At 41.1% G+C, this 27,192-nt stretch overlaps 2 protein-coding genes across 11 annotated transcripts in view; both read right to left on the minus strand.

Annotated features, from left to right (window-relative positions):
* Positions 1 to 271: 271 nt before the first annotated feature.
* Positions 272 to 2,780, minus strand: Tmem35b (transmembrane protein 35B). Of its 2 annotated transcripts, none has more exons than XM_048349876.1 (3): positions 2,649 to 2,780; positions 1,621 to 1,801; positions 272 to 520 (listed from the first exon to the last, which is right to left on the minus strand). In XM_048349876.1, exons 1-3 carry the CDS (start codon positions 2,751 to 2,753, stop codon positions 378 to 380), a joined length of 429 nt encoding a protein of 142 aa, XP_048205833.1. In that variant the 5' UTR covers positions 2,754 to 2,780; the 3' UTR covers positions 272 to 377. The 2 variants fall into 2 exon arrangements, with proteins under 2 accessions (XP_048205833.1, XP_048205832.1); XM_048349875.1 differs by having other exon boundaries at positions 272 to 656.
* Positions 2,781 to 4,288: 1,508 nt separating this feature from the next.
* The window catches only part of Zmym6 (zinc finger MYM-type containing 6), a 34,053-nt gene continuing 11,149 nt past the window's right edge, over positions 4,289 to 27,192 (minus strand). For 8 of the 9 annotated variants that reach the window (XM_048350840.1, XM_048350837.1, XM_048350841.1 and 5 more), the window contains 8 exons: positions 25,770 to 26,039; positions 25,206 to 25,356; positions 23,677 to 23,849; positions 21,551 to 21,698; positions 19,418 to 19,558; positions 18,983 to 19,020; positions 9,409 to 9,562; positions 4,289 to 6,247 (listed from right to left, as the gene is read on the minus strand). In XM_048350840.1, the coding sequence (XP_048206797.1) occupies positions 4,422 to 6,247; positions 9,409 to 9,562; positions 18,983 to 19,020; positions 19,418 to 19,558; positions 21,551 to 21,698; positions 23,677 to 23,849; positions 25,206 to 25,356; positions 25,770 to 26,039 (2,901 nt within the window). In that variant the 3' untranslated portion in view covers positions 4,289 to 4,421. The remainder of the gene's footprint in view (positions 6,248 to 9,408; positions 9,563 to 18,982; positions 19,021 to 19,417; positions 19,559 to 21,550; positions 21,699 to 23,676; positions 23,850 to 25,205; positions 25,357 to 25,769; positions 26,040 to 27,192) is intronic. The other variant, XM_048350844.1, reaches the window with a different exon arrangement.

Consider the following 27,192-nt stretch of genomic DNA (forward strand, 5'->3'; position numbering starts at 1 on the left):
GACCCTGAGCTCAAGTCCCAGGACTGGAAAAAAAAATTTTCTTCAAGGGAGGAAGTGAGATAAATGCAATATACCCTTTGGATGGAATACTATGCAGTTATTAACATTAATGATATAAAACTGACATAGAATGGTACTTCCAAATATTAGGTTCTAAAAGCAGGTAACAAAGTATGACATATCCTGTTTTCAATTTTAAAGTATTTATCTGTATAACGGAATAAAGGGATCAAAAGATACTGTTACAATTTCAAGGCATTAGAATTTTGAGTGATTTAAATTTCTTCTGAGTTTATTTTCTACTTTCATGTGATATGAGAAACGTTAGTATGTCTCGCGTGTACCCCTCTAAATAGAACAATACAGAGCAATCAGGGTCAGGGAGACAAAGGGTCTTTCAACACTGTGACCCTGCAGGTCAGAATGTAGTGGACTGTGTGTTCCAGCATGTTCCAGCATTGGTAGCTACATGGCTTGAAGAGTCTTCCAAGGTTCCCTGAATGCATGGGGAGTCTTCTTCCTACAGGATCTGACCAACTTCTTACTTTGGGTTAAGAATTGGCAGATGTCCAGCAGCAGCAGGAGCCCCAGACAGACAATGGCTGGGATGCAGGTGCTCAGTGATTCTTTCAGAGATGCCAAAGTGAAGATAGCCCCTGGAATGCAAGGTGAGGTCCCTGACACCTTAGGCTGACCAGCCCCAGATCCACCCCTTCCACTAAGCACCCTCCCCCAAATCAATGCTCTCTGCCCTGCTGCAGAGAGCACTGCTCTCTGGCCTTCCAAAGAAAGTAGGACCAAGTATTAGAAGTATCTTACAAGTGACAGGAAAGAAACAGAAACAATCCAGTCAAACAGTAGGGGCTGAGGGAGATGGTTGAAGATTTGGGAACAAATTCTCTCCAACTCTTCTCCTTTCTTAATCTTATATCATACTGGCAGCAGCAGGCACAAGACTGGTGGTGGAAGTGTGGCAAAGATCTGAAAAATGAAGAAAGTTCTAGAAATGGAAAAAATACCAGAGACGAGGCAGGGGTATAGCTGTGACTCAAGATCAACACTGATGGTGCGTACCTATAATCCTAGCTAATCAGGAGGCTGGGATCTGAGGATCATGGTTTGAAGCCAGACCAGGTAAGAAAGATTCTTCTCTTGAATTAACCACACAAAAAAATAAAAAGACCATGCCTGGCCTTTTAAGCCATAGCTGCCTTTGTTCTTCTGCAGTTGTGTGGGCAAAGCTTCTAGTAGAAGCCCTGCTAAAGAAGCTCTGTGGCCCGGGCTTCTCTGCTCACCACTCCTAACTGCCAGGTGTGCAAGTCAAGTGGCAGCTGCTGCTCCTCCCAGAGGTGAACTTGTGGCAGAACAAGTAGGGGCTCTCAGGTTACAAAACATCCTCACAACAGAATATTATACAGCCACAGAAGTGATATGGAGGAAAATAAGTTTAACCTGAGTCAGTGCTGGACATTCCCAAAGTACCTGCCCAAGTATTGAAGCTCACAGAAGTTGCAGCAGAGGAGGAAGAGTTTCACAACACAGAGAAAAGGGGGACAGTCAAGTCTTTGTATCATCTTCCCCCAGAAGATCAGAATCCCCAAGGCTAGTTGGCTCCCTTACCCATCATGAGCAGGGTCAAGAGCAAGTTACTGATCTCTTGCAGCATCGGTGGGCCCAGGATCAGCAGCAACCCAGCCAAAAGTTCCAGCCAGCCCACAGCTGTCTGATAGTTCATGGGATCTGGCTGGTATCCAAACAGCTTCAACGGGAACACCTCAGTGAACTGCAGGAACAAGGCTTTCTAGGGGAATGGTAGAGAATGCCGATGAGCAACACTGACCAAGGACACATTACCCTGAGTCTACCAACAAAGTATGCCTCTAGATTAGGTCCGGGCCTGAGGTGTGCCTGGAGAAAAAGGTTCCCTTCTCGGGCTGAGTTTTGGAGTCAGGAAACTGTTAGAGGGCTTAGGGCGGTGCAGAGGTGGCCCGATTTTCTCACAAGACATCTCCAAGTCCCAGGAGGAAGGTGTCAGGCTTCAGCTGTCCCCACGTGCGGCCAAGGCTTTGAGAACTCCACATTTTTTCCCCCTTTGTGCCATGCCTGCTTCCTTTTTCAGGCCGCTATGCAGGGATTATTTGGAAGTGGCCCAGAAGAAGAGAGGGGCAGAAAGGGGCGGAGGCTGGTGGGGGGTGGGGGGGGGCGGAATCCAGGCCTCTGTTTCCCGCCCCTGGGTTAGGAGGATGTACTTTAGGTCCTGCTTCCGGACTAGATGTGAAACTTCGAGCAAATTGTGCGTCACCCTCGGGCTTTTTCCTAACTCCCCTCCCACCGCCCCCACGTCGGGGTTACCAAACTGGGCCTTGCCCAAAAAACCGGGAAGGGGGGCACTCAGTCACTCGTTGCCCTCCCTCCCCAAGTATTTTTCCTTAGGCTCTTAATTTGCCCGAGGGCAGCATGCTCGGCCAGGTGGGTGCTACACGTCCTCCGCCAGGGAAAGGGCTCCAGACTTCGGAGAACCCGGGGGGGGGGGGGGGGGCGGTGCGCAGGCTCGGTGGCGGCCCGCAGAGGACTGGACGGGGCAGCCAGGCCACGTGCACGCCGCCGGGTCCCCTCCCGCTCCCGCCACGCCGCGCCGCGCCGCTCACCATCTGCTCCGACACCGGAGAAGAGAGCGGTGAGAGTTTGGCCGCCCCGGTGAGCGCGAAGAAGCCGCCCAGCAGGAAGCGCAGAGCGGCGAGCGAGCGCGCCATGGCCGCGCCTGCCCGGCCGGGCGCCCAACTCTCCAGCCGCCCCAGGCTGCGCTCCCAGAACTGGCCGGGCCCCGCCCCTCGGGCCGCCCGCTTGGTTGTTCGATCGTGGTGGTGGCTTTGGGCCGGAAGTCCTCGCCACCCACTTGGCGCCCAGCCTCGTCACACGAGCCCGGGAACCCCGGATCGCCCCGCGCGCTGGGCGGGGACCGGGGCGGGGACGGGGGCGCGGCCTACAGGATCTGACAGCCAGGCCCTTGGACTTCAGCCAGAGCCTCGACAACGTAGCTGGTGCCGACCACAGCAAGAGTTCCGCAAGTTCCGGGTGCCCGCCGGTGGCTCACGTCTATAATCCTAGCTACTCAGGAGGCTGAGATATGAGGATTGTGGTTCGAAGCCAGCTGGGTCAGACACCACCAACCCCCCTTGAGACAAACCCAATTAACCACTCAAAAACTGAAAGTGGTGCTGTGGCTCAAGTGGTAGAGTGCTATCCTTGAGGGAAAGAGCTCAGGGACGGCACCCCGACCCTGAGTTCAAGCCCCTCAAGGGTTCAGGAAGTTATTTGTAAATTAGTACACGGTACAATCACTAGTAATAACCAGCAATTCCTCTAAAATACCTTTCCCCCTAACTGCCCTAGCTTAAGTTAAAACATGGAAGACGTTTGAGAATCCAGAAATTTGAAGCTATGGAAAACTGGCTTCATTGAACCAAGTCTGGCCCCATCCATCAGTTGTAGAAAAGCTGGACCAGCAAACTTTGGGCCAAATCAGCCAGCTGTCTGGGCGACTTTAACCACTCCTGCCCCATGATATTTAACATTTTTAAGTGGAAAATGCCTAAAAGCTCTCATGAAAGGAAAATCATCTGAAATTCCTCAGTATTGTTTTATTGAAACACAGCTACACTTATTATATACTCATGTTTTTGTGCTGCAAGTATAGAGTAGTAGCCAGAAAATGGCAAAAAAAAAAAAGTCTAAAATATTTACTATCTGGCCCTTTATGAAAAATGTTTGACAAGTGCTGGTTTAGCAGGACTTCCTGGAAAGTCTCAAACACGCATGCGGCTTTCACCTGTGGGATGTGGGGGAGTGGCTGGAGCGTGAAATTACCCTTCTTTCTTACATGTGCCTGAACTGTGGCTTGAACTCAAGGCCAGCTTGGTTATTGTCCCTTAGCTTTTTTCTTGTTCTACCACTTAAGCCACACTGCCCCTTCCAGCTTTTATTTATTTTGCTGGTTAGAGATAATAGTCTCTTAAGACTTTTCTGCCCATGCTGTCTTTGAACTGGGATCTTATCTCAGCCTCATGAGTAGTGAGGATTACAGGCATGAGCCACCTGTGTCCAGCTTACAATGTACTTTCTAAATGTACTGTTTAAACATTCAGGTAGGGCTATTACAAACTGGGCCTTTAATCATCTTCAATCTTGGTCATCAACCCAAGTTTACTAACCAATATTAAATTCTCTACCGTGTATTAAAATTACACATAATTATGTATAAATGTACAATAACAAAATCTCTCCACAGAAAGAGGAAAATAATTTATTAAAGACTTTAATTATTGAAAACACAAATCCTCACTAGGAAATTATACTGTAGGATATTTATACAAAATTTCACACAAAACTATAGACTCTAATGATAAGCAATATGCAGGTTGCTATTCCTTCTCCTTCACTAACTTTTCTACTCTTGGAATTAAGGATGTGACTGCCAGTCTTAGAGCAGGGCCAGAAATCAACAAGTTTCTCTGTTTTGACTCAGCCAAAGCTGAAAAGGTAGCATCACACAAGTAAACAGTAGAAAAGAGCAATAAAAATTTCATTGCCTTTTCATGGAGTCCTGGGTAATCTGTCTTTGCATTTATCCAAAACTGAGTTATAGACACTGATTTAAATACTGATTGCAATCCTAAATCTGAAGATAACTTTGTCAGTTCTTCTTCTTCCACATCGGTGAAATTATTATTTTGGTGATTCATGAAAGGATTAACTACCCACAAATTTCCTGAACGCAAATCTCTTTCTGGTGGGTAACAGTCATGGAATAGCTGATAAAGTCCTTGCAGATGCTCAAAAATGACATTTGTAATGCTTTTCACATTTAAGGCAGTCGATTTCACAAACTCAGAAAATGAAGGGAGCATGTCATAATCACTCTCCTGTGTGTACTTCAAGCATAATTTTAACTTTTCCTTAAATATATCCATTTTGTTATACAAACTGAAGAAAGTCGTCATGCTTCCTTGGAGACCTGAATGTAATTCATTTATAAGCGAAAATATATCTGCCAAATAGGCCAACTTTGCAACCCATTCCTCATCATGAAAATAAGTAGCCAAATCTGAATGGTTTTGATTCAAAAATATTTCAATTTCATTTCGCAATTGAAATAATCTCGTTAAAACTCTCCCTCTTGATATCTGACGTACTTCAGCATGAAGCGGTAGATTCACGTGCTCAGACCCTGACTCTTCACACAAAATCGTTAACATTCGTGAATTTGATGCATTGTTTTTTATGAAACTTAAAATTTGTGCTGACTGCAAAAGAATTTCTTGTAAGCATAGAGATACCTTTGCAGTTGTCAGATGTTCCCGATGAATAAAACAATGTGTAAACGCCATTGTATTCATAGCCACTTCCTGAATTTTTGACCTTAAGCCAGAATACCTGCCAGTCATGCTGGTAGCTCCATCAGTACAGAGACCAACACAATGTTCCCAACTCAGGGACTTACTATCAATGTATTTATTTATTACTTCAAAGATCTCAGTATCAGAGACTGGAGAAGGCATTTCAATGCAAAATAGTAATTCTTCTTTTACATCACTACAATCATAGTCAATGAAACGAATATAGCACAAGAGAAGGGTGACGTCTGAGATTTCGGATGACTCATCTATCTGAAGGGCAAACCACTTTGACTCTCTGACCTTCTGAATCAGTTGATCTTCAATATCTGCAGAGAGCTCTTCAATCCTGCGTCCAATTGTGTTATTAGAAAGAGGAATGGTTTTCATTTTGTCTCCTGCACTTGAACCCAAAACTTCTGAACACATTTCTACTAAATATGGCTTAATTAATTCTTCAGCAATGGAGAATGGCTTCTTGCTGGCAGCAATTCGGAAAGCAATTAAATAAGAAGCTTTCACAAGTGACTTTTCAACTAGTAAACACTTTTTTAAAGAACTGTTTTGACATTCCATTTCAAGAGATTTTTGTTCAAAAAAATCTATTGGCATGTTTTCTAATTCTGAATGTTTTGTCTTCAAGTGATAAGAAAGGCTTGCTGGCCTCATGCTTTCACTGGGTAAGATCTCCCCACAAATGACACACTGTGGCCTTGGTGAACTCTCTTTTGATGCAGGACAGATGATAAAACCAGCTTTTAAATATTCTGTATCATAAGCCTGGAAAAGTTCTATTCTTTTTTTCTTTGCAGGTGGAGAATCAGGTTGTGCATCATTTTTCTCGTTAGGTAAATCTGAAGGAAAGATTTGAATCACTGTTATGTTCAAGAACAAGTGAGCAATGTTTTTCTGTTTTTCATACATACATTTACAATTTAGGTTGTGCTACTATCTGTATTTTCAAAGAATGTAATACTTAATAGGCAGAACTAAAGATTCACATTCTGAGGTTAGCCCAGGCAACATTAACTCAAGCTCCTATCTTAAACTAAAAGCAAAAGGACTAGAGTTGTGGCTCAAATGGTAAAGTGCTTGTCTAGCAAGTGTAAGTTTAAAAAGTTGCAAAAGTTTAAAAGCAAACCATAATACCTCCAAGATGCCAGTAATTTAGCTTAATGCTTAGTCAATGACAATAAGTTATTTTTTTGGCTTTTTGTTAAAAGATAGAGTCTCACTCTATAACCATGTCAGCCTTGAAATCGCAATCCCTTGTTCTAGCTTCCCAAGTGTTAGGATTATAGGAATGTGAAATAATGCACAGCCAATTATTATTTTACTTTATTTGATTCTGTGGTAGTATACCCACGTGAACTCAGAGCCTCCTACTCTGTTACTTTCAAAGAGTTCAGAAAAAAAAAAGAGGAAAGAAATGTTGGAAAGTTACCCTTTGGTGAACATACATAAAAGATGTAGCCAGGCAGTGGTGGTTACTGTCTGTAATCCTAGCTCCTCAAGAGGCAGAGATATGAGGATCAAGAGTCAAAGCCAGGGCTGGGGATATGGCCTAGTGGCAAGAGTGCTTGCCTTGTATACATGAGGCCCTGGGTTCGATTCCCCAGCACCACATATACAGAAAACGGCCAGAAGTGGCGTTGTGGCTCAAGTGGCAGAGTGCTAGCCTTGAGCAAAAAGAAGCCAGGGACAGTGCTCAGGCCCTGAGTTCAAGGCCCAGGACTGGCCAAAACAAACAAAAAAAAAAAAAAAAAAAAAAAAGAGTCAAAGCCAGGGCTGGGGATATAGCCTAGTGGCAAGAGTGCCTGCCTCGGATACACGAGGCCCTAGGTTCGATTCCCCAGCACCACATATACAGAAAACGGCCAGAAGCGGCGCTGTGGCTCAAGTGGCAGAGTGCTAGCCTTGAGCGGGAAGAAGCCAGGGACAGTGCTCAGGCCCTGAGTCCAAGGCCCAGGACTGACCAAAAAAAAAAAAAAAAGAGTCAAAGCCAGCTCAGGCAGGAAAGGCTCATCTCCAATTAACCACCAGAAAAACTGCAAATGGTGCTGTGGCTCAAAGTGGTAGAACATTAGCTTTGAGCAAAAAAGTTTAGGAACAGCACCCAGATCTTGAGTTCAAGCCCCACAACTGACTAAAAAAATTGTTTTTAAAAGAAAAAAAAAGATGTACTGGTATTTATTATACTGCATTATCAACATATTTGACTTTTGAAATTTTTCATAATTAGAATTAGGGAAAGTATGAGTATTTACTTGATTTTAATAGTGCTAGTGAAGGTGCAGAAAAATGGATATGCATGAACACTGATGATTGAAATGTAACCTCAGAACTTTTCAGGACACTATAGCAACAGGTTTCAAAAACCTTAAAAATCTATAGTAGGGGCTAAGACTGTGGCTCCGTGGTAGAGTGCTTGCCTAGCATTCATGAAGCCTTGGGTTTGATTCTTCAGTACCACATAAACAGAAAAAGCCAGAAGTGGCGCTGTGGCTCAAGTGGTAGAGTGCAAGCTTTGAGCACAAAGAGGCTCAGGGACAGGCACCCAGGCCCTGAGTTCAAGCTCCAGGACTGATTAAAAAAAAAAAAAAAAAGCGCTCCTTCTGCCTCAACCTCTCAATTATGGCATATGTCACAGACGCAGCTCCAGACTAGGATTTTGTTGTGTTTTTTTTATGGTCTGTCCTGGGGTTTGAACTGAAGGGCTTCACTCATGCTAGACAGGTGCTTGCTAGACAGGTGTTCTACCAGACAAAGATTTTTAGTCTAATACTTTTAAGACTAAATTTACTCTATGAAGCAAAATTATTTAAAATAAAAAAAGTGGTTACACCTGTAAACCTGCTATTCAGGATCTGGAGGATCAAATTTTGAGGACAGCCAGGGCAAAAAGTCAGTAGACTGGGGGCTGGGAATATGGCCTAGTGGCAAGAGTGCTTGCCTCATATACATGAAGCCTGGGTTCAATCCCCCAGCACCACATATAAAGAAAACGGCCAGAGGGGCTGGGGATATGGCCTAGTGGCAAGAGTGCTTGCCTTGTATACATGAAGCCCTGGGTTCCATTCCCCAGCACCACATATACAGAAAACGACCAGAAGTGGCGCTGTGGCTCAAGTGGCAGAGTGCTAGCCTTGAGCAAGAAGAAGCCAGGGACAGTGCTCAGGCCCTGAGTCCAAGGCCCAGGACTGGCCAAAAAAAAAAAGAAAAAGAAAACGGCCAGGAGTGGCCCTGTGGCTCAAGTGGCAGAGTGCTAGCCTTGAGCAAAAAGAAGCCAGGGACAGTGCTCAGGCCCTGAGTCCAAGACCCAGGACTGACAAAAAAAAAAAAAAAGAAAAGAAAAGTCAGAGACTTGATCTCTAAAATCAACAGCAAAAAGCTGAGCTAGAAGGAGACATGGATCAAGTGACTGAGCACCAGCTTAGCAAGTATGAGGCTTTGAGTTCAGTACCACCAAAAAAAAAAAACAAAAAAAGTGTTTGGGGGCAAGCAGACTTTAATGTAAAAATAATGAGATTAATAGCAGTTTACATAGACTGGAGCAAAAGTTTACAGTTTTTTCAAACAATTTTCCTCATAATCAATGCTTCATACATATTAGCCATACTTCAGAAATTGACAAATAAATTCAGTTATTTAAAAAAAAAGAGCAAAGGTTCAATCAGTAGTGCTTTAACCAAATCTGTACTTTAGTAATTATAATAGCTTGTCTACACATTTATGATGCTCTGTATGCACATGGTTTCAAAGTATGTGATCCAGGAACTAGTGAATGTTTTCACACTCAGGAAATGATCAATTGCTTTCTTTTAACTTTTCAAAAAACAAAACAAAAAACCCAGCCGGAAGTGGCACTGTGGCTCAAGTGGTAGGTAGAGTGCTAGCCTTGAGCAAAAAGAAGCCAGTGACAGTGCTCAGGCCCTGAGTTCAAGCCCCAGGACTGGCAAAAAACAAAACAAAACAAAAACAAACTTTCTACAAGGGAAAGCACAAGGACACTTACCTGTCTGACATTCTATGTGCTGCAGGTGTGGTTTGCAAGAGGTGGCCTTGGTCTGTGTGACCGGCTTACACAACACGCCTTTGTTCTTCTGAAGCTTGGGAGGCTGAGAACACTGGGGAGGCAGAAGTTTCAGGGTCACTGTCGGCGTAGTTTCCTAGTGAAAAACAAATTCAAAAAACAAAGAGAGGTTTTAGTACTTTGTCACTAAGTATATTCTCTATCATTTGAAAGGTGCTATACCAACAGAAACAGAATCCCTCTGAATGCAGTTACAAAAAATAGGTAGCACTCTGAAAATATACACTAATTCCTGCTTCTCTTAATCAGTGTCAGTCCCATTTTAAAAAAATGTTCTGGGAGGTGGGGGATGTAACTTGATGGTAAAATGTGTGCGTGCCTGGCACAAGTGAGGCCTAAATTCAATCCCTGGCAGAATACACATGCATGAGTGGACACACACACACACATACACACACACACACACACACACACACACACACACACACTGATGCCTATAGTATGATGCAATTATGAAAATATTTTTTGGCTGACTAGAACTGGCTGCTTATAAAAATTACCTACAGCCTGAGTCCATACACAAAAACCATTCTGTAACAATTAAACACACCTCAATGGGGAGAAAAAAATCACTATACAACTTTCAAATGATGAAGAAAGTATTTTAAACATAAAAGAGTAAGATAAAAAGACTGACACATTTGACTAGAACTCCAAACTTTTGAAATGAAGGTCTTTATAAAACCAAGCTAAAATATATAAACAGAGTAGAAGACTGTACTTAAAACAGATTTATTCATTCAGTACATATTTACTGAATGTTTACCACATGCTAGACACTGTTCTGAGCTCTGGGAATACAGTAGAAAATAAAACAAGAGTCCTGCTCTAATGGACCTTGCATTCTATGGGGAGACACAGAAAGCAAACAAGCAGAACAAATATAATGTATAATTCAGGTGATAAACAGAGCTATGAAATAAAAATGAAGCAGGATAAGGGGACAGAGAATGACTGCAGGAGGATGGGTAATTTGGGAGTAAACATCTGAGCAGAGATCTTCAGAATCCTTCAAAAGGGTAAGTCATACTAAGACCTGACAGCAGCCTAGCTGGATGGACTGTCTGTAAGTACAAAAACAGTGGCAAAAGCCATATATATTAGCCTATTTTCCAACATCCTAGCCAACAGGGTCACGCATTTACTATTTCCCAATAAGTGAAAGTTATTTCACTACATTGTGGCCAGGCATTTCTCAAGTGTAAACATTATTTCTATTACCCTTTCTGCGAAATGTCCTTTTCTCAATCTTCATTTAAAAAAAAAATCTATGCATATTCACTTGAATAGGTAATGCGACACAAAATTTTAAAAATCAAATAGTAAATAATAGAAAACAAATTTTCATCTTAACTCTCCTCTTCCCCATTTAGTTCTCAAAGGCAATGACTATTATTTGTTGGTGGCCTTCTAGGGATAGTCCATACATAGGTAGAGGCATGTAGATAGGTATGTGTTCTGTGTGTGTTTAAAGCACAAATGGAGCTAGACACCAGTCACTCATGCATATAATCATAGCTACTCAATTCAGTCAATCACAGAAAAAGCCAGAAGTGGTGCTGTGGCTCAAGTCAGGGACAGCACCCAGGCTCAGAGTTTAAGCCTCAGGACTGGCAAAATTAAAAAAGCACAAGTAGCAGTAAGATAGATAGATAAGATAGATAGATAGATAGATAGATAGATAGATAGATAGATAGATAGATTCTGTCTTTTTTATACTCTAGATGTTAGATTGCTCTATGCTTGTACATATAGGGCTGTCCTATTTTTAAACTTCTTCATAGTACTCCACTGTGTGAATATAATTTGTCATTTGAATTTAAAATACAGTTGAATTTCTCTATGAATTATTTTATGGCTTCTGGGTTTTATGACATACTTAGAAATATTAAAACAGCCAGGCACTGGTGGCTCATGCCTGTAATCCTACTCTGGAGGTTGAGATGTGAGGGTCTCAACTCAAAGCTAGCCCAGGCAGGAAAAATCCCTGAGACTCTTCTCTCCATTTAACCACCAAAAAACCAGAAGTGGAGCTATGGCTCAAAGTGGTAGAGTGCTAGCCTTGTACGAAAGAGCTCAGGGACAGAGCCCAGGCCCTGAGTTCAATGCTCACCACTGACAAAAGACAAAAATATATATTATATAATATTATTATGTAATATATAATATATTACATATACCATAATATTATATGTTATATAATATGTAATTATTTATAAAATCTTATATAATATACAATTATATATAAAGCTTTTCCATTTCCATATTAAACCTTTTTCCTTTTTTCCTGTGTATATCATATATAAGTACTTTTATAATTTCTCATATTTATTACTTTCTTATATTACTATAAATATAAGAAATTACTTTTACTATTTCTTTGATTTAATTATTTTCTCAATCTGACCTACATTTTATTCTAAATTAGCTATGAGAATTCCAACTATACTTTCTTTCAGCTGTCCTACTCTTAAATTTAAGTGGCACATATCTCTCCTATTGATCTGAAATGGCATCTATCATTACTAGATCTATACACTATATATAGTAATTATGCATGTGTGTCTTCTCTCTGAATTTCTGTTGTTTTTAACAATACACATGGCTTTATAATACCTTTAGTCTCCCTATAACTTTAATAATATAGATAATCTTCTCCCTTTCTTTAAGTTTTCTTTGTCAGGAAAGCATTGGAGGTATTTGACCAGAGGAACAATATGATCTTATTTGTGTTTATCAAAGATCATTCTAGCAACAATGTAGAGAAAAAATTGTGAAGGGTAAGAATGGATACTGGAAGACAGAGAGTGGTTACTGCAACAATCCAGAAGAAAGACAATGGTTTCTTATTAGGAGGATTAAGAAGCAGTGAAGAAGCTAAGACACTGGTAATTCCCATGTATATTCTAGCTACTCAGAGGCTAAGATCTTGCGATCAAGGTTCCAAGCCAATCAGGGAAGAAAAGTCTGTAAGAGTCTTATCTCCAATTAACAAGCAAAAGGATAAAAGTGGAGGTGTGGCTCAGGTTGTTGAGCACTAGAGTTAAATGCCTAGAGTTCAAACCCTAGAACCAGTCAGTACAAGAAAAAAAAAGGGAAAGGAAAAAGAGGAGGAGAAGAAGGAAGAAGAGAAGGAAGGAACACTGGAAAGAAGTCTAGAGAGAAGATAAACACTCTAGATATATTTGAGATAACTATTAATCATCCAAGTGTAAATGTCAGGTAGGCAGTTGGATACATGAATCTGGATCTCAAAGGTCAGGGCAAGAGAAATGTATAGTATTTAAAACTAAGGAAATAATGGGATTGTGAAAGATTCAATAAATACTACTTAGAATGGTGTACAGTTTAAAATGTATGAATTATTTATTTCTGGAATTTTTCATTTAGTACATTTAAATTGCAGTTGATTGTGAGTAGCTAAAACTATGAAAACAAAAACTATGCTAGGCATTGGTGGCTCATGCCTATAATCCTAGCTACTCAGGAGACTAAGAGCTGAGGATCATGGTTCAAAGCCAGCCAGGCAGGAAAGTCCCTGAGACACTCGAATTTACCACCTTAAAAGTGAATAGTGGAGCTGTGGTTCAAAGTGGTAGAGCACTAGCCTTAAGTAAAACAGCTCCGGGACAGGCCCAGGCCCTGAATTCAAGCACTAGGACAAACAAATCAACCGCCCAACAAACCAAAAAAGCCTCAAGGAAGAGAGAGAGAGAGAGAGAGAGAGAGAGAGAGAGAGAGAGAGAGAGAGAGAGAGAGAGAGAGAGAGAGAGAGAGAGAGAGAGAGAGAGACTACTTTATACAAAGACATTCTAGAACCTAGGAAGAAAAAAAAAAAAAAAACACCAAAAAAGCAAATAGCTGGGCGCTGGTGGCTCACACCTGCAATCCTAGCTACCCAGGAGGCTAAGATCTGAAGATCATGGTTCAAAGTTAGGCCCGGCAGGAAAGTCCGTGAGACTCTTATCTCCAGTTAATCACCAGAAAATCAGAAATGCACGAGAGTGCTAGCCTTGAGCTGAAGAACTCAGAGAAGCGCCCAGGCCCAGAGTTCAAGCCCCACTACTGCCAAAAATAAATAAATAAAAACAAGGAGAAAAGGTTTTAATAAAATAAAAAATTTCAAAGAAATGAAAATCCAAATGACATATATATGTAAATTTACAAATAACCAGTGACATACAAATTAAGAAAATAACAAGACACCATCGAACAGATTGGCAAAATAAAAAAGTTTAAATATGACATTATTAAATGATGGTGAGACTGTAGGAAATGGGTAAAAACCAAAACAGTCACTATGGAAGGCAATTAAAAACCTAAATATCCAATTACTCTGATTCAACCATTCCAAATTCTATTTCTATACTAGAGAAATATCTGCATAAATAAAGGAATATAGTTATGTATATACACACATGCTTCTAATAGTGAAAACCTATGGTACCTACAGACAATACTATATACCAGTCAATAGGGATGGACCAAATGTACTATGTTACATATTAACATGGATATAGAAAAGATAATAGTAGGGCTGGGGATATGGCCTAGTGGCAAGAGCGCTTGCCTCGTATACTTGAAGCCCTGGGTTCGATTCCCCAGCACCACATATACAGAAAATGGCCAGAAGTGGCGCTGTGACTCAAATGGCAGAGTGCTAGCCTTGAGCAAAAAGAAGCCAGGGACAGTGCTCAGGCCCTGAGTCCAAGGCCCAGGACTGGCAAAAAAAAAAAAAAACAAAGATAATACTAAAAAAAGGTTTTTCAAGAATTATATATAAGAAACATTACAAAATGGTATGAAAAATCATACCAAAACTAGAATAGTAGTTACTTATGGAAATGTAAAAAGGAAGTGGTGGAGAGTAGTGAAGTTTTTTAAAGAAAGCAAACGTGCAAGGTACTGGTAGCTCACAACCTGTAATCCTAGCAATCCCATACTGTCATAATTGAGGTGGCAAGGAGTCTAACTGCAACAGAGACCATCTGGCTTGCAAAGTCTAAAATACTATCTAAATACTATCTAGAGAGAAGTTTGCTAACTTTTTCGGATTTTTCTCTCTGTATTTTTGTATATTTTTAAACCATTTTCCAAAATTTAAGAACCATTTAAATAACTTGAGGGAGATTCACACAACATTCTCAGAGAAAAAAAAATTCTGTCAGGGCATATTTCATATATGAGAATTATATCATCTATGGGGGGAGGGTATGTGTGTGCTGGTATCAGGGCTTGAACTCAGGGCCTCACACTCTCATCTGCCTTTCTCACTTAAAGCTGGTGCTCTACTACTTGAGCCATACCTCCACTTTCAGGACTTTTCTGCCTGGGCTAGCTTTGAACTGTGATTTTTTTTATTTATTTTTTTTTTTGCCAGTCCTAGGCCTTGGACTCAGGGCCTGAGCACTGTCCCTGGCTTCTCTTTGCTCAAGGCTAACATTCTGCCACTTTAGCCACAGCGCCACTTCTGGCCATTTTCTATATATGTGGTTCTGGGGAATCGAACCCAGGGCTTCATGTATACAAGTCAAGCACTCTTGCCACTAGGCCATGTTCCCAGCCTCTGAACTGTGATCCTTATATCTCAATCTCCTGAGTAACTAGGATTAGAGACATGAACTGCCAGTGCCTGGCACAGTATCTACTATTATGCTTTTTATAACTGACACTTAAAATACTAATCAGATATTTGGTAATACAGTTTAAATGACTGGTGAATTACAGAAATACGTAAAACACAAATGGGAAAAATGGGAAAAACACAAATGGGGTAAACACATTAAACATGAGGTGATGTTCCTGAAAACTTTAATAATTGAAAACTGGCATAACTCAAGACTATTTATAAAATAAACTATACATATAATAGAAAATGAGAACTGGAGGCTTGGCTCAAGTGGTACAGTGCCATCCATGAATAAAAAAGCTGAGTGAAAATGCAAGGTAGCCTTTGAAGTAGCCTTCAAAGCCCTAGTACTGGCAAAGCAAACAAACACACAAAAAAACAAAGAAGAGGGGCTGGGGATATAGCCTAGTGGCAAGAGTGCCTGCCTCGGATACACGAGGCCCTAGGTTCGATTCCCCAGCACCACATATACAGAAAACGGCCAGAAGCGGCGCTGTGGCTCAAGTGGCAGAGTGCTAGCCTTGAGCGGGAAGAAGCCAGGGACAGTGCTCAGGCCCTGAGTCCAAGGCCCAGGACTGGCCAAAAAAAAAAAAAAAAAAAAACAAAGAAGAGGGTTACATTCTCAGAGTACATAAATCCAAAACCAATGCTTTAGATTATATAGGACACTTTCATAAACATGTTAATACCTAATAACATATAACACAATAGTACCTTAATTAAACAATTGTGTAGTTAACACAACTATTAATGTTGCAACAGTAATTTGCTAGCCATATAATTTTAACCATAATTTAATGTACAACATGTAATATGCAATTAAATAGAAGTTAATTTAATGTCATTTCATTAACTTAATGTGCTCTGCTGCCTGAAAACAGTTAAGCAGAAATTATCATCATTTTCCATGACAAAAAATGGGTAAGTTAGGATATACTAAATTCAGGTAAGTAATCTTTCCACATTACAATGAGAGCTGATCTAACTCCTGCAAGACTTTTACTGAAAAATAAATGTAATCTAGTTATGAGTTTTCCCTCATTTTCCCCAGCTAAGCATTTCTTGATATGTAGCCATATTTTCCATCTTTTGCCTTGCCACTTTAGAAGAGAAGTCTACATATTAGATGCTCTTCAAAAATACTAACAGCCACCGGGCACCAGTGGCTCATGTCTGTAATCCTAGCTACTCAAGAGGCCAAGATCTGAGGATCACAGTAAAGACAGCCTAGGCAGGAAAGCCAATGAGACTCTAATCTCCGATTAACCACCAAAAAGCTGGAACTGGGGCTATGAACCAAGTGACAGAGCCCTAGCCTTGAGCAAAAAAGCTCAGTGACAGCACCCAGGCCCTGAGTTCAAGCCCCAAGACAGGCACCAAGCCCCTCCCCACCAAAAAACCCTAATGGTTGCTAAAAATGTGCTCAAAAGTAAATACCACCAGCTTTCCTGTTCATTGTGCTAAAAGTCGAGGCTAATTAACCACTATGGCCCACATCCGGCTGTGCTCTAATTCTAGCCCAAGCAATTTTCAATTGTTTCATCTTTGTGCAAAGCTACTTTTTACATCACTTTCACAGATTTCCTACGGCAAGCACTGTCTTCCAAGAGAAGTCTCTTTAAGGCCTGGATAGCCTCAGAGGTGGCAGACCCAACTCATTTCTGTATTTTCACATGCCAGTCCTAGGGCTTGAATTCAGTGCCTAGGCACTGTCCCGTTTTTTTTGTTGTTGTTGTTCAATGCTTGTGCTCTATTAATTGAAGCTCAGCACCATTTCCGGCTTTTTGGTAGTTTTATTGGAGATAAACTCAACGCATGGCGTTTCCTGACCAGGCTGGATGTAGACTTCGATCCTCAGAGGGTTACAGGTAGAAGCCATTGGCACCTGGCTACATTCAAGTCTGTATATTGAAGATTAGAAAATCTTTTTACAGTGCAATTTGATGTCATTATAATCTTGAATTTTGTGAAGCTGGAAAGTGTGAAGTGAAATTTATCTAAGCTTGCTTCATGTTATTTGAAAAATTGTGAATTTTAATTTTTTAAATTTTAAGAAATGTATAATTTCAAAAAAAAAGAAAAGAAATGTATAATTTCCAACTTGGCCAGGTGAAAAGATCAAAGACTGTACCACTTCCACAGAATAAAACTGTCATCATCCTCAATATCACATGACAATTATGTCAGACCTTGTTTTGTTTCTGGGGATTGTCATATCTTAACATTTGCTTCCACTGTTAGTAAAATCACATATCATCCAACAGTGTTCTTCAAGTGTTTGTTAAATGGTGGTGCTAGTGCTAAAAAGCATATTCCAAACTTAATGACTTTCAAACAAAAGTTAGAAATGATTTTAAAAAAAGAGAGAGAGACCAATCCAGAGCTGATGCCTTTATGCTGGTAGTTAAAGAATATACCCTTGCAGTGTTAGAGGAAATTTCCAAAGACCAAAAAGACTGGCTCTAGGAACACACAGCACACTGTCTGCCTAGCATACACAAGGCCCTGAGTTCCATCCCCAATACCACAAAAAAAAAAAAGCAAAAACAACAATAAGGACATCGCTTATCCCAGAAAAATTACAGCCAGGCAAGGATAATGAAAAAGATAAAAGAGTTCTGGAAGTTTGGGCATGAATATTTTTGATGGATATAAAGGAGATAACAGCAAATCAAAAGCTTTACTGTAAGTCAGGGCTATCTTTCTAAATTTAAAGCCCACTGAGATTTTAAGAATATAAAAATTAAAAAAAAAAGGTCAAGCCAGGTACTAGTGACTCACATGCCTATAATCCTAGCTTCCCAGGAAGCTAAGATCTGAGAATCAAGGTTTAAAGCCAGCCAAGCCAGGAAAGTCTGTGAGACTCATCTCCAACTAACAACCAGAAAACCAGAAGTGGCACTGTGGCTCAAAACTGTAGAGCACAAGCCTTGAGCATAAAAGCTCAGGGAAAGCAAACCCAGATCCTGAGTTTAAGCCCCATAACTGACAATAAAGAGGAGGAGGAGGAGCAGGAGGAGAGGGAGGAGGGGGAGGAGGGGGAAAAGGGGGAGGAGGAAGGGGAGGAGGGAGGGAGGGGGGAGGGAGGGGGGAGGGAGGGGGAGGTCAAAGCCAGCCTGAGCAAGAAAATCTGTAAGACTCTCATCTCCAACTAACTTCCAAAAACTGAGACGTGGAGCTGTGGCTCAAGTGGTAGAGCACCGCCTTGAGTAAAAAAGCTAAGGAACAGGGGCTGGGGATATGGCCTAGTGGCAAGAGAGCTTGCCTCGTATACATGAGGCCCTGGGTTCGATTCCCCAGCACCACATATACAGAAAACGGCCAGAGGTGGCGCTGTGGCTCAAGTGGCAGAGTGCTAGCCTTGAGCAAAAAGGAAGCCAGGGACAGTGCTCAGGCCCTGAGTCCAAGGCCCAGGACTGGCAAAAAAAAAAAAAAAAGCTAAGGAACAGAGCACAGGACCTGAGCTCAATCCCAGTACTGACTGGTACACACACACACACACACACACACACGCACCTGTGTGTGCACGTGCGCACACACACACACAGAGACATGCATGCATGCATACAGATGCACACAAACATACACACACCAAAGACTGGAATGTAAAGTGAAAAATAACCAGATGGAGCTAGTAAGCACTAAAGAAACTAATAAATTTAAACATAAACAGTAAAATATATCAGGAATATATTCTTATTAATGACCTACAGTTAAATAATAAGACTCAAAATAAAAAGTTAATACATATTACCATACATTTCAAAGGCAGGCTGCAAACAGCCTGACTCAGATATATTAAATACTATATCCAAAATGAAAATAAACCCAGGTGGTATTATCAGCAAAAAAATTAATAAAACTCACATCTTTATTTATCTTGGCTGCCTCAGTGGTAGTTGTACCTGTTATAAATTAAAACATACATTATAAGTCCCAGAATATACTTAAGTGAAAATTGAAACCAAGAAGATAATTCCCTTTAAGATGGACTAGAGCCTATATCAGAATTTCTCAAGGGAAGTACATCATTAACAGCTACAAGGCCTGGGAAAGGTAAGGATCCACAGGCCCAGCCTATTCTACTGTATGCAAATCTTCAATGTCAAAGGAACAAGCATACTGCCATCATTTGGGTTCTTAAAGAAGTGAACTTTCATATTCCCTCCTTTCCCACTCACACATCTTGCATGCTACCCACTCACTCTCTAGAGGCAGAGAAGCATATTTCCTTATATAGTGTAAGGTAAAGGAAGATTCTACCAGTAAGAACACTTAGGCAACCTTTACACCAAATCATACCTTTTAAAACATTGTTCAAGTTTCCTGTAGGCTGGGCAGGAGGTATTTTTGCCAGTGACACCACACTCGTTATAACTGGTGTTGTAGCTTTCCTTGTAGAAGGGTGCTTGATCAACGCAGCTATTGTCTTAGGAGCGCCCACTGGTTAAAATTTTTAAAAAGGTGAAACCTGATGTAAACAAAAGGGTTATCCTCACAAAAACATTTGTTTGACAACTAGGTTTTCAAGAAGCCATAGAAATATCTAACCATATAATACTGGGTTGGGTTTGTGCCAGATGAGTGTTTACTGGGCTTAAAAAGAGACTGATAATGTAAAATTGTAAGCTTCAAATGACATTTAACAGGTAAATATACAGTTACTATCTCTGGAATTAATTGGTTTGTTCTAATAGAAGCTTCCTTAAAGTAAAAATTGAACAATTTTTTTTTTTTTTTTTTGGCCAGTCCTGTGGCTTGGACTCAGGGCCTGAGCACTGTCCCTGGCTTCTTTTTTGCTCAAGGCTAGCACTCTGCCGCTTGAGCCACAGGGCCCCTTCTGGCCATTTTCTGTATATGTGGTGCTGGGGAATTGAACCCAGGGCCTCATGTATACGAGGCAAGCACTCTTGCCACTAGGCCATATCCCCAGCCCAACAATTTTTTTATAAAATTAAAAAAATTGGCAATCTTCATAAGTCAGTTGATAAAAGAGCTGTCCATCCACCTTACCACATGAATAGCCCACCACCACATAATTGGTCCTAATGAATGTAAGGCTACACCAAGGTGCAATGCCTATGTGCTCTGATCATATAAGATAATATTTATTGAAATGAACTCCAAGAAATGGAAACAAGAATTTTCTTTGTTTTCTTTTTGCATTCTTTGTTCATTTATCTGTCTTTGGGAGGGCAAGGGAGGCACAGAAATGGAGGGACAAAGGGTGAACAAATGCAACATTGGTACCCACCAGACACTATGTTGAAAATGAACTATACAACTTGTAGGTGGGGATGGGAGGGGAAAAGTTGGAGACAGCAAGGGAAGGGATGACACTGTCCAAAAAAAAAAAAAGTAGGCATTACCTGACTTCTGTAACTGTAACTCTTCTGTATATCACCTTTATAACAATAATTTGTAAAAAAGTGGAAGGCTACCACAAAAGTCAGCATGAGGCATGTGCAGTTATGAAATTGTTATGGTGGGCAAGAGCATACTGCAAAGAGCCAGAGTACATGGGTTCTGTCAGTTAAGTAGCACTCCAGGCAGGCTTTAATCAGACTGTCATCAAGTGGATGCTTTTTATCTAATACTTAAAACATGCCACATATCTATCTATTTATTCCTTGGACTATTCTGACCACAATAACTGTCCTACTTGTAAAATTATTTTGTTCTTAGCCAGGAAGAACCTTGCCACCTATGAAGAAATGGTCCACTTTATTTTCTCTGAGATAATTAATGTGCTGTCCTTTCTTCCTTGGCTACAAGCAAGTTCTAGATCATATTTTACACCAGTTACAATTATATTAATACACAAATCTCCCAGTTCTTTGCCCTGATTTTCTATTTTTGTTTATAATTTATTAACTTATATTCACATAAATTATATGAAAAGCAATCACAAGAGTTGGATGTAGTGGCTGACACCTGTAGTTTCTGCTACTCAGGAGGCTGAGATCAAAGGACTGCAGTTCAAGTACAGTCTGGATGAAAAGTTCATAAGACCCTATTCTCACAGTCACCATCACATCTATAATCCCAGTTACATTTAAAAGGCCTAGGTAAGAGAACTTTGGTCTGAGGCAAGCCCAGGGCAAAATCATGAGACACTACCTGGGGGAAAATAGAAAGAAGGGCTGGGGAAGGGGCTAAATGTTAGAGTACCTGCCTACCAAACATGAATCCCTGAGTTCAAACCCCAGCACTGTAAGAAAAAAAAATAAAGTTTAGTATTTAGATGTTTATTAATGTCTTGGTGTCTTTGGTTATAACATCAAAAGGCAGTCAATTAATTTTCCCACAAGGACTGTTATTACCAATTCTTCAAAGAAATTAAGGTTATTTGAATCCATTGAAATTTTCCTTCTTAAATTCTTTAAAACTGTGTGTTGCTGACACAAAAATCGCATTAGCCTAGTTTAATTTTACCTTTATTTTGTGGAAGAGGTTCATTCATACTTTGCTGATGGCAAAACTTCAGGACACAGAACAGGTTACAGAAATGTTTGATGTTGCCTCGCCACTTGATGGACTCACTCAGCTTACCCTGTCGTTTACAACAGTCACACTTGGCCATCTGGCAAAGAAATGTAAGGCAAGACAGGATTGAAACAACAAAATTATGATAGCAGAGCATGGTGATACATGATTGTAATTCTGGCACACAAGAAGTAGAGGCAAGAGGATCACATGCTCAAGGGGAGTGTGGGCTGCATAGTAGGTTCTAGGCCAAGGTGAGTTATGAGATTCTGTCTTAAAATAAACAAAAATCCAATTATGGGGATTATGGAAGGGGTAAAGTCCCTGCTAAGCAAGCCTGAGGTAAAACCCAAAGTTAAATATCAATACCATGAAGAAAAATAAATAACATTATGACAAGTGCTTGAGCATGGGCCTATCAAGCTTGAGGGGAGACCCTGAGTTAAACCCCAGTACCATGAATTAAAAAGTAAAAACACATTAAAAAATCAACAAACAAAAAATACTATATAATTATGAAAAGATAACAATCATAAACCAGAGGCATTTTGAAAAAAATATGAGTCAGTTCAGACTGCAAAATAAAGCTTCTACCTTAAAGTATTGCAGTGAAAAATACATCTGGGGGCTGGGGATATGGCCTAGTGGCAAGAGTGCTTGCCTTGTATACATGAGGCCCTGGGTTCGATTCCCCAGCACCATATATATAGAAAACGGCCAGAAGTGGCACTGTGGCTCAAGTGGCAGAGTGCTAGCCTTGAGCAAAAAGAAGCCAGGGACAGTGCTCAGGCCCTGAGTTCAAGCCCCAGGACTGGCAAAAAAGAAAAATACATCTGCAGGGTGCCAATGGCCCCCACCTATAATCCTAGTTTCCCAGAAGGCTAAGATCTGAGGATTGTGGTTAAAATAACCCAGGCAGAAAGTCCATGAGTCTCTTATCTTCAATTAACAACCAAAAATGAAGCTGTGGCTCAAATAATAGAGCACTACACTTGAGCAAAAAACATCAGGGACAGTACCCAGCCCCTAACCTCCCACCAAAAAAAAGTAGGGGAAAAAGAAGCTGTATATTATAATAGAGAGAATACAGGCTTGGAACCATAAAGACTTCAGTATCTATCCAATCAGCCTCATTCATCTTAAGCCCTGTGATTCAACCTGGTCCTGCTCTAGTGATCAGAAAGACATCACCTTCCACACTAAGAATTACTTGCGAGTGAGGCAGGCAAATAAACATGAATTCCCTAGAATGCCACATGTACTGCTTAGTCATTCATCATCTATCAGATAGCTCAAGGGCATGTTACTTAAGCTCCACAGACTTTCTTTCTCATCCCCAATTGAAACCTGGCAATACTGTACCTATCTGTTGAGACTGTACAAAGTACTAAATGAAACCACACTCAGGGAGCACCAGCTATGTATTACTGGTTCAATTCAGTGTAGCTACCAGTTAGCCTTTCAAAAATGTAAACTTTGAGGGGCTGGGGATATAGCCTAGTGGCAAGAGTGCCTGCCTCGGATACACGAGGCCCTAGGTTCAATTCCCCAGCACCACATATACAGAAAACGGCCAGAAGCGGCGCTGTGGCTCAAGTGGCAGAGTGCTAGCCTTGAGCGGGAAGAAGCCAGGGACAGTGCTCAGGCCCTGAGTCCAAGGCCCAGGACTGGCCAAAAAAAAAAAAAAAAAAAATGTAAACTTCGAAAAGAAGAAAAGTAGGTAAGGTTGTCAGTCATTGTCATTTCCATGTATGAAGTGAGAACAAGGTCTGACTTCAAATTCCTCAGAGAATTATCAGTGGAAGAGCCACACAAAGGCAACACTACCTCAAATTCTAACTCAAGAATGCCTTCCTTCTCCCTAAAAAAAAGCACATTCCTCAACAACAAAATCTCCAAAAATCCTAAACTTTTCTCCAAAAATTTCATGTTAATATTCAATCAAATTTTCGTATAGGAAACCCACAATTTTCTTAAACAAGCTCTAAACACTATTTTTTCACATGATATGACCATATTTAAAATAGAATCTAAACTGCACCAACCTTAGAAGCCAAAACAAGGAACATATTTACCTGATAAAATAAAACTGTAAATTTGGACATGCATTCCTCACAACAAAACTCTTCTAACTTGCCCTCCAATCGATTTTCTACCAAATTTGGTGATATTTGTGAACAATAGCTGCACATCTTACAGTAGTTTCCCCATCGTTCTCCAAAGTCTCGAATAGACAGGAATTTGCAAACTGAGTATCAAAAGGGATAAGAGGAAGAAACATAAAATTCACATTGGCTTCAAGGAGGTAGAACAACTTTCTGTAGACTTAGATACAAACTTGAAGCTAATTTCTAAATATCTGACATATTTATTTGTTTTTAGGTTATAGGATAGTCTCTATATCTACAAAACAACCACATATCAACTTCTAAATATACTCTAAATACCTGACTATATTCAGAAACTATATTCAGAAACATCAAAGGTATAAAAGTTCCTGTTTTACAAATGGGTAGAACAAAAAGACCTCTCATGAAATAGATTTAAATTAGAATTTTTCTATGCTGAAACTACTGACTTAAGGTATTTTAATATTTTTTCTTTGCTAAGATTAAAAACATTTAAAATATAGACTGTAACCAGGTACCGTGGTTTATTGCTATAATCTCAGCTACCCAGGTGGTGGTGATACAAAGGATCACAGTCAGTCAGTGTCTGGTACAGACAAAAAAGTAAGAATAACAAAATACCTAAAAAAAATATCAAACAAAACCTAGAGGCCATGGCTCAAGTAGTAAAGTACCTGCCTACTAAACAAAAGGACCTAAGATCAAAACCTCAGTACTGGGCTGGGAATATGGCCTAGTGGCAAGAGTGCTTGCCTCTTATACATGAAGCCCTGGGTTCAATTCCTCAGCACCTTATGTATAGAAAATGGCCAGAAGTCGGGCTGGGGATATAGCCTAGTGGCAAGAGTGCCTGCCTCGGATACACGAGGCCCTAGGTTCGATTCCCCAGCACCACATATACAGAAAACGGCCAGAAGCGGCGCTGTGGCTCAAGTGGCAGAGTGCTAGCCTTGAGCAGGAAGAAGCCAGGGACAGTGCTCAGGCCCTGAGTCCAAGGCCCAGGACTGGCAAAAAAAGAAAAAGAAAATGGCCAGAAGTGGCGCTGTGGCTCAAGTGGCAGAGTGCTAGCCTTGAGCAAAAAGAAGCCAGGGACAGTGCTCTGACCCTGAGTTCAAGGCCCAGGACTGGCCAAAAAAATAAAAATAAAAAAAGTGAAAAATTGGGGCTGGGGATATAGCCTAGTGGCAAGAGTGCCTGCCTCGAATACACGAGGCCCTAGGTTCGATTCCCCAGCACCACATATACAAAAAACGGCCAGAAGCGGCGCTGTGGCTCAAGTGGCGGAGTACTAGCCTTGAGCGGGAAGAAGCCAGGGACAGTGCTCAGGCCCTGAGTCCAAGGCCCAGGACTGGCAAAAAAAAAACAAAACAAAACAAACAAAACAAACAAAAAAAGTGAAAAATTACTTGGATTAATTGCCCAATTTATGAATTATTTCACAATAATTGTATTGTGTGAACTTCAGGCTTCATTACCTTCACTACAGAATGGCTTGTCAACTCCTGAGAATCGCACAGTTTCCTTTATGATTTTCTGCAATTTACAGTAGTCACACATTGCCATAACTTTATTTCTTCTTTTGTATTCCTCAGAGCAAGTTGTACCACAAAACAGAAACATCCTACCCTGCAAAGACATAATAATCATTAAGATCAAACTAAACAGTGGCATTCTCTTTAAGATACCTGGGGTTTTTTTGTTGGGTTTTATTTTGGTTGGTTATGGGGCTTGATCTCAGGGGCTGGGCGCTGCCCCTGAGCTTTTCTACTTAAGGCTTAAGGCTAGTGCTCTACCACTTTGAGCCACAGTGCCATTTCGGGCTTTCTGATGGTTAATTGGAGATAAGAGTCTCATGGACTTTCCTGCCCAGGCTTGCTTTGAGCCACAATCCTTGGATCTCAGCCTCCTGAGTACCTAGGATTATAGCACCCAGCTTTCCTTGTCTTTTTAAAGCAAACCTAACACAACCATCAAAGATGAAAAGTCAGAAGGGCTTTACTGGATGAGTTTACATTCAATCCCTTTCACAATCTCTTTACCTTGTAGAAAAGCAGCTCTGGTTTTGCGGCAAATTGATGGGTACAGTACTGACATACAAGTTTCATAAATGTATTGGTTAAAGCAATCTGCTGGGATTGTTCAGCAAGAGTCTGGAGGGCAGCTGCAGCAGGGCCACTGACTGGGCTACTGAAGGGGTTGGAGGAGGCAGCTGTGGACACTGCTGACCCTGAAGGCACACTCACAACCACTTGGCCCTGAGACAGGGTTGCCACTGAAGAATTTGTTCCCTTTGGCTTGTTAAATACATTCTGAATGAATGAACACAAAACAAAGATTTCATCAACTGAGAAACAAAATAACTTAGTAACTTTCATTTTCCCATTTTAACAAATTAGTTCCACTATAATCATTCGCTTTCAAATCTTATATCTCACAGGAAGTTTTTAAGTGCATACTTCCAGAATAGGACTGCAAAACTGAAATGTCTCCAGGACATGCCTTTAATACATTACAGCAGGCAGGTGCTTTCCCCAAAGGTACCTTCCACCTACACAATCACCATTAACCAACTCTTTGTAGCTATTAAGAAGACGACACAGGGGCTGGGGATATAGCCTAGTGGCAAGAGTGCCTGCCTCGGATACACGAGGCCCTAGGTTCGATTCCCCAGCACCACATATACAGAAAACGGCCAGAAGCGGCGCTGTGGCTCAAGTGGCGGAGTGCTAGCCTTGAGCGGGAAGAAGCCAGGGACAGTGCTCAGGCCCCTGAGTCCAAGGCCCAGGACTGGCCAAAAAAAAAAAAGAAGACGACACAGAAGCACCTGGTGGCTAATGCCTATAACCCTAGCTACTCAGGAGGTTGAAATCTGCAGGTCATGGTTCAATGCCAGCCAGGCAGGAAAGTCCATGAGACTTTTATCTTCAATTAATCACCAAAAAGTTAGGGGTAGAGCTGTGGCTCAAGTGGCAGAGCACTAGCCTTGAACACAAAATCCTCAAGGGCAGCCCTCAGCAATAGAGTTCAAGCCCCAGGACTAGCCCAATGAAAAAGAGAGAGGGGGGGAGGAAGAGGGAGAGAGACAGTAGCCACTAGCCAGCTTTCTTCTTGGAGCCAGAATATCAAATCAGGCCTCTTACTGAGGGATCAAAATACTGCTCACTCTTCTTGCATTTTGCAGCGTGTGGAGAAAATGGGACCAGTGGGTACTTCCCATTCCTTGCCAGGAGTGACTAGGCCTAGCCCAGGACAAGAAAAAGGGGCACATAAGCCTTAACAGGCTACAGTTCTTCAGTATCCAATCTCTCAAACCATGTGAGAAGTTTGAAAGGGAGAAGAGCCAAGGGAGCCATGGGAGAGATGGGTAGTTTAGGCCCCTGAATAAGGAAGCCTAGCATCAGACTCAGACCTTTTATAAAAATGATATCTGGAACACTAGATGAGCCAGTTTTTAATTTCTTT

Source organism: Perognathus longimembris, chromosome 7, assembly GCF_023159225.1.
Source record: "Perognathus longimembris pacificus isolate PPM17 chromosome 7, ASM2315922v1, whole genome shotgun sequence".
NCBI lineage: Eukaryota > Metazoa > Chordata > Mammalia > Rodentia > Heteromyidae > Perognathus > Perognathus longimembris.

What these genes read in the sequence shown, in the direction of transcription:
- Tmem35b (XM_048349875.1), bottom strand. Translation starts at nt 2,753, where the DNA reads ATGGCGCGCTCGCTCGCCGCTCTGCGCTTCCTGCTGGGCGGCTTCTTC. An exon ending in CTCCGGTGTCGGAGCAGATG is followed by an intron (nt 1,802 to 2,648) that starts GTGAGCGGCGCG and finishes CCATTCCCCTAG; the next exon opens with AAAGCCTTGTTCCTGCAGTT. An exon ending in CTTGACCCTGCTCATGATGG is followed by an intron (nt 657 to 1,620) that starts GTAAGGGAGCCA and finishes CTTGCATTCCAG; the next exon opens with GGGCTATCTTCACTTTGGCA.